This window comes from Glycine soja, chromosome 11 (assembly GCF_004193775.1).
Source record: "Glycine soja cultivar W05 chromosome 11, ASM419377v2, whole genome shotgun sequence".
In the NCBI taxonomy this organism is placed as follows: Eukaryota; Viridiplantae; Streptophyta; class Magnoliopsida; order Fabales; family Fabaceae; genus Glycine; species Glycine soja.
Window position 1 is genome coordinate 3,260,232 of NC_041012.1, and position 5,718 is coordinate 3,265,949.

Here is a 5,718-nt window from a genome sequence, read left to right on the forward strand (position 1 = left end):
ACGATGATATTATATTTGTTGATTTGAGAATGGGACGCTGCATTTTCCAGTTTGATGGGAGTGGGAACGAGCTAAGGATTATAGGATATGCGACAATTATCACTGTCAGCATCAGGAACAACGGGTCAACGGCCATCTGCACCTTCAACTTGTTTTGTATTAATATTGTTTATGCTTATGATTAGCGTTTTTGTCGGAGTTTTACAGTAAATACAATAGTTGAAAATGAAGCGTTGTCTCCTATCACTCTTTCAAAGGAAAACCTGTACAAATTATTTGGTTGGGTGAGAAGAAAATGTAGATCAAAGAAAATATAAATTACATTTTCTATTTAATTAAACAGAAAAAGACACGAAAGGGGGAAAAATTGAAGAAAAGAAGAATAAACATCATTACATGAACTTTTACGACAAATTAGTCCATTAAGAATATATATAACAAGATTTGAGCTGAAACGTATCTGTATTCATATATGATTGTTTGAGAAAGATACAGTTAGGTTCTTTCATCTTCTGAATCTTTAATTTATACACAATTCCTCAACATGGTTTTTAACCTGAAATATTTGAAAAGAAAAAGAGAAAAAAAATTTTGCATCTTTAAAAAATTCCTTAATTTTTTAGTTGATATTACACTGAGACATCTTTCTCCTAAACACCGCTCAATAATTTAATCGAAAGTATGTACATATTGATCACATGACTTTTAATGAAAATTTATATTTAAAATATCCTCATATTCTTTCTCAAAACTCCATAAAAGACATCACATTATTTTCAATTTGAAAATATTTTAATTTATTTTTTCTAATTGAAGGTGAACCCAATTTTCTTTTGGACGTGAACTCACGTATTATACGCATGTGTTAATATCTTTCATTTCTTTTTCTTCTTAGTTCAATTTTTTTTGTGCGTGCTAGGTCATTTTGTTGTTGCATTTTTGTTAGACGTGTTTCCAATCATGTCTATGTTTTGTTCTCGCATTTGTGTTTTTAACTCTTTTTTTGAATTATTTATTTTTTATGACTAGATGTTTGGTATAATGTCTTAATTAAGAGCTCAATCTTTTTGAAGTATTAATAACAATAAAGTAAGAGTCAAATATTGAAGAAAAAATGTTATTACCTTAAGAAAGTTCCCTTCATAGGGTCAATTATTAATTTGTTATTGAGTATTTAACAAAGATGTTAGGACAATTCCATCTACTTGCATATTTCAATTTACGTTTGTTGATGATGTTAATAAAATGGGGTAAAAGTAATGTAAAAAAAAAAGAAATATCTAATGCAATTTGAGTAAAAACATAGGGATGCGAGTATAATAAAGATGTTAAGACAATTTATCTGCTCACATAATATTAGTTAAAACCGTTAATAAAAGAGGGGTAAAAGTAACCTAAAAAAAAAAAAAGGAATGTTAGCTACAATTTGAGGAAAATACGACACACACATTAATAATAAATTTTTAAAAAATATTCATTTAACAATAATAAATAATATTAAAATTTTACCTTTAATTTAAAGCATTGAGAGTGAAACTTTGAAGTCCGGCATCACGGGCGGATCCTGATTATAGGGTGCAGGGCAATTGTCTCATAAGATTTTTTTTATTTGTATATGTGTTATAAGAAAAATGGTACGTTCCCTGGAAAAATAGATATTATTTCGATAAGATGAATTTTTTAAAAATAAATGCAAAAAAATATAAGAAATAAAAATGAGAGAATAAATTAATATTAATTTTATTTCTTTTATCTCTTTAATTTTTTTTATAATATTAACAATAAAAAGATCATAATTTTTTTTAAAGTATTAAAATACATCAAAGATAATTGTAATTTGTAAAGACATAACTATTTTGGATTTTTTTTAGCATGATACGTATTTTGTGATAATTAATGATAATATTATAAGTTATTTCTTGTCTCCATTAACAAAAATTTCGGGATCTGCCATTCGCATCTTGTGTTGACATTGGTTTTGGAATTTTTTAAAATTTTTTGTGTGTTATGCAGAAAAATAAAACTTTAATGAAAATGAAATTAATCTGTGTGCTAAAACAAAAATTACAAAATGAGACTTTTGTACAACCCTACAGGCATCAATGGGTGAAACTGTATTACGTTACTCATTTTACTTTCTGTGAAGGATATGTAAAATTAAGAAATGTGTGTATATCATTGATATTTACAAATTAACTCAACTCATGCTTTCTTAGTTTCATTTTCATTTATTTTTTCTGGACTAATTATCGGTTTGCGTGCTATATATTTATTGACGTGACAGTCATAACAATGACTATGTGACAACCTGCATATCTTATCATGGATCTCAACTCACTGATCCAACAAATTTTGAGCCTTGATTAGCAGAAAGTAAAAGTAAACCTTAAATTCTCAAAATGATAGACGTGCTAAAATGTTCCAAAAAGAGGCGTATGATCTAAACGAAGAATACCCAAGAACCCATAGTTTGACCAGAAGTTTGTGAGTGAAGACAGGGATCAGCCGCATTCAAAAGTCACCAACTGACTCGGAAAGAAAGAAAATGGGACATTTTCACACGTGCTCCTATTGACCCGGGTATGAAGCGTGTATGGTGCCCCTATATATCTAAAATTTTGCCAACATTGCTCTTCTCATCTTCAAACTTTATAAAATTAATCTCTCTCTTCAATCTTCATCGTCTCCATCAGTCTTCTAATTTTCCAGTCAAGGTAGCCGATGCTCTCAATCTCCTTTCCATCCTCTAATACCTGTGTTTGTGTTTTCTTCAATTATCATGTCCCAGTCTCTTCATTAATCATGATCTCCTCAACCCAAAGTTAACAAATACTTGAAGCTTTCAAATAACTGAAATAAGTAGTACTAATAATTTCAGTGCTCTAGTTTATTTTTTTGGCCATTTTATCGATTAAAGTTCAATTTACTAGTCCTCTCATGCATATGCACATCGTTTTTAGTTCCCCATTTAACAATTTGGAAATCTCGTTTCTCAATCCCTCAATTAACTGATGTCTTGCTTGACTCTCTTTCAGTGCCCTACACTACATCACATCAAATTAGTAGTAATATTCAAGAAAGATGATGGAAATTGCGAACCACTACTACTTGCCTGAACTTGTAAGCATGCATACTGATCAGAAGATTTGAAGCAAAAAACTAGATATATAAACCGAGAAATTAACATTAATCTGATTTTTTTAACAGGGAATTGAGGATCCAACCTTGTTTGATCAATACCCGATGGATTCATTTGCATGTCCACTCGATGACTTTGACTTCGAGTCTTTCTCCGGGTCCCCAGAGAGCAACTCCTCTTATCAGTTCAACTCCGAAAGCACACCAAATTGTTTCCCTGCTGAAAGTCCTGATCAGTCTTTTGTCCCTGCAAGACCAACCAAGAGGCTCAAGACATTCAATACCTCCAACACTTGTGCCAGTGACATAATTTCCCACAAGGTTTCTGCCTCTTCATCCTCCCAAGTTATTTCCTTTGACCACTTCAATGCCCCATCAGATGCTTCTTCCCTGCAATTTCATCGAAACCTGGACTTCGATGTGAAGCCGAAAATCGAGAAAGCGTCTAGTGGGAACATGGATTTTGCAGCTTTCGTTTCTCACGGTTCGTATGTGGACAAAACATTCCTAAGTTCTGATACGAATCAGGTTGGAATAACCTCTAGGAACCCAATCCAAGCTCAAGAGCACGTAATAGCTGAAAGAAAACGGAGGGAAAAGCTCAGCCAGAGGTTCATTGCTCTTTCCGCCATCCTCCCTGGCCTCAAGAAGGTACTGATCTCACGTTAATAATTTCTCTGTTAATCTCAATTCTCATGCATGATGCACCTCAGTTACAATTTATTTATTTATATATATGATCAGCACTCACGATTGAAAACTTAACCTATGTTCAATAAACTATAACTAAATGTGTAACTAAGTTATATATATGGTTGCATGCACAGATGGATAAGGCTTCTGTTTTGGGAGATGCTATAAAGTATGTGAAACAACTACAAGAACGTGTGCAAACTCTGGAGGAGCAAGCAGCGAAGAGAACAGCAGGGTCGAGAGTGCTGGTGAAAAGATCTATTCTCTTTGCTGATGATGAAAATTCTGACAGCCACTGCGAGCATTCACTCCCAGAAATCGAAGTCAGAGTTTCTGGGAAAGACGTACTCATCAGAACTCAATGCGACAAACACAGTGGACATGCTGCAATGATACTCAGCGAGTTAGAAAAGCTTCACTTCATTGTCCAGAGTAGCAGCTTTTTGCCCTTCGGCAATAACAATACTGATGTAACTATTATTGCTCAGGTAAACGATTATTAACAATTCTCATGCATGTATGTAGTTATTAGTTAATTATATTTAATTTGATTGCCGAATTTCTTTTCTCTGCTACTTAATTTCTCACCAACATAGTATTTGCTTTTTGTTACAGATGAACAAGGAAAACTGCATGACAGCAAAGGATCTCCTAGGAAGGCTACGACAGGCGTTGAAGCAGTTCATTTGATCACATAATAACTAGTTCAAGGAATTTAAGCCAGTGATGGTTGTGATTAGATTAGAGGAATAAGTTTGGTCAATAATGATTTTTATCGCAGTGCTTTATTTTTCCTTTTTCGTCCATGATGTGGATTCTGGAGTTACATATCAAGGGCCTGCGAGTATCTGTTTGCATAGGACTTACATGGATTTGTTCATTCTGCTGTGAGGTGTGGGGAGTTTCAACAGAAACAACACATGATGCCAAAGTGTTTTATTTTTTCTGTTGCTTTTTTGCGTAGTTGATTGGTCGGCTACGTTACCCTACACCAGAATAGCATTTTCAAATCTCAGTAGTTCTTTTTCCCCTCATCAAAGAGGGCTTTTTGAGAGGCTTTGACTTAAAGATCACCTCTTTCTTCTCTGTTTCCATGTTGTGAAAAAGGTTCCGGTTTGATAGATGCTAAATAGTGGGCATTCATTTAAATTTGTTTCTCATGTCGTTTTATGTTCTGTTACTTCTGTATACAATCATTCTGGTTATAATAGCGACAAGTTGATGTCTTTTTTTTCTTTTTTAAAATATATTTTGTACGGTTTGGTTGCATATCTTTTTGTTTGGGTCAAGGTATATATATATCTTGCTTCGAATATTCATTCATGTAAAATGATGGGTGTGTACCCAAATGCACATTTTAGAAAGATTAAAAAAGAGAAGCATGTACATGTCGGTCTAGCGGTAAAAGGTTTAAATAGTCTGTATAAAGTATAAATTTTTAATTTTATTATTGTTAGTGTACATGAAAAAGATAAGTATAAACATAATAGATAATATAATGTAATAAAAAGAAATAATAATAATAATAATAATAAATGTTAATTATGTGTATGAATTGGAGAAATATTTAGATATTATTATTAATAGTGTAAATTATACAATAGTCTTTTCTTTTTTATTTCTACACTTATTCTTATATATTATACTATTTTTCTTAATTGTTTAAAAAATATTACATCTAAGATTACTTCATATTGTTGTAAATGCTAGAAAAAATAAATATGCAATCTAAAAATACTTCAGAAATCTCAGTTTAATTTAGACTTACTAATATATTTTTTCTACAAACTCTTACTAATATTATTTGAGTAATGATTTTTTAACATTTAATTTTTTTAACACTGATAATAGCTTTTAAAGTAGTTTTTAACTAATTAAATAGTTAAG

At 31.7% G+C, this 5,718-nt stretch overlaps 1 protein-coding gene across 1 annotated transcript; it reads left to right on the forward strand.

Annotated features, from left to right (window-relative positions):
• The first annotated feature begins 2,587 nt into the window (after nucleotides 1-2,587).
• LOC114374797 (transcription factor bHLH25-like) lies at nucleotides 2,588-5,057 on the forward strand. The gene is made up of 5 exons (XM_028332489.1): nucleotides 2,588-2,714; nucleotides 3,036-3,120; nucleotides 3,208-3,789; nucleotides 3,966-4,319; nucleotides 4,447-5,057. The coding sequence occupies exons 2-5, from the start codon at nucleotides 3,082-3,084 to the stop codon at nucleotides 4,519-4,521; spliced, it is 1,050 nt and encodes a 349-aa protein (XP_028188290.1). The 5' UTR covers nucleotides 2,588-2,714; nucleotides 3,036-3,081; the 3' UTR covers nucleotides 4,522-5,057.
• The last annotated feature ends 661 nt before the right edge of the window (nucleotides 5,058-5,718 follow it).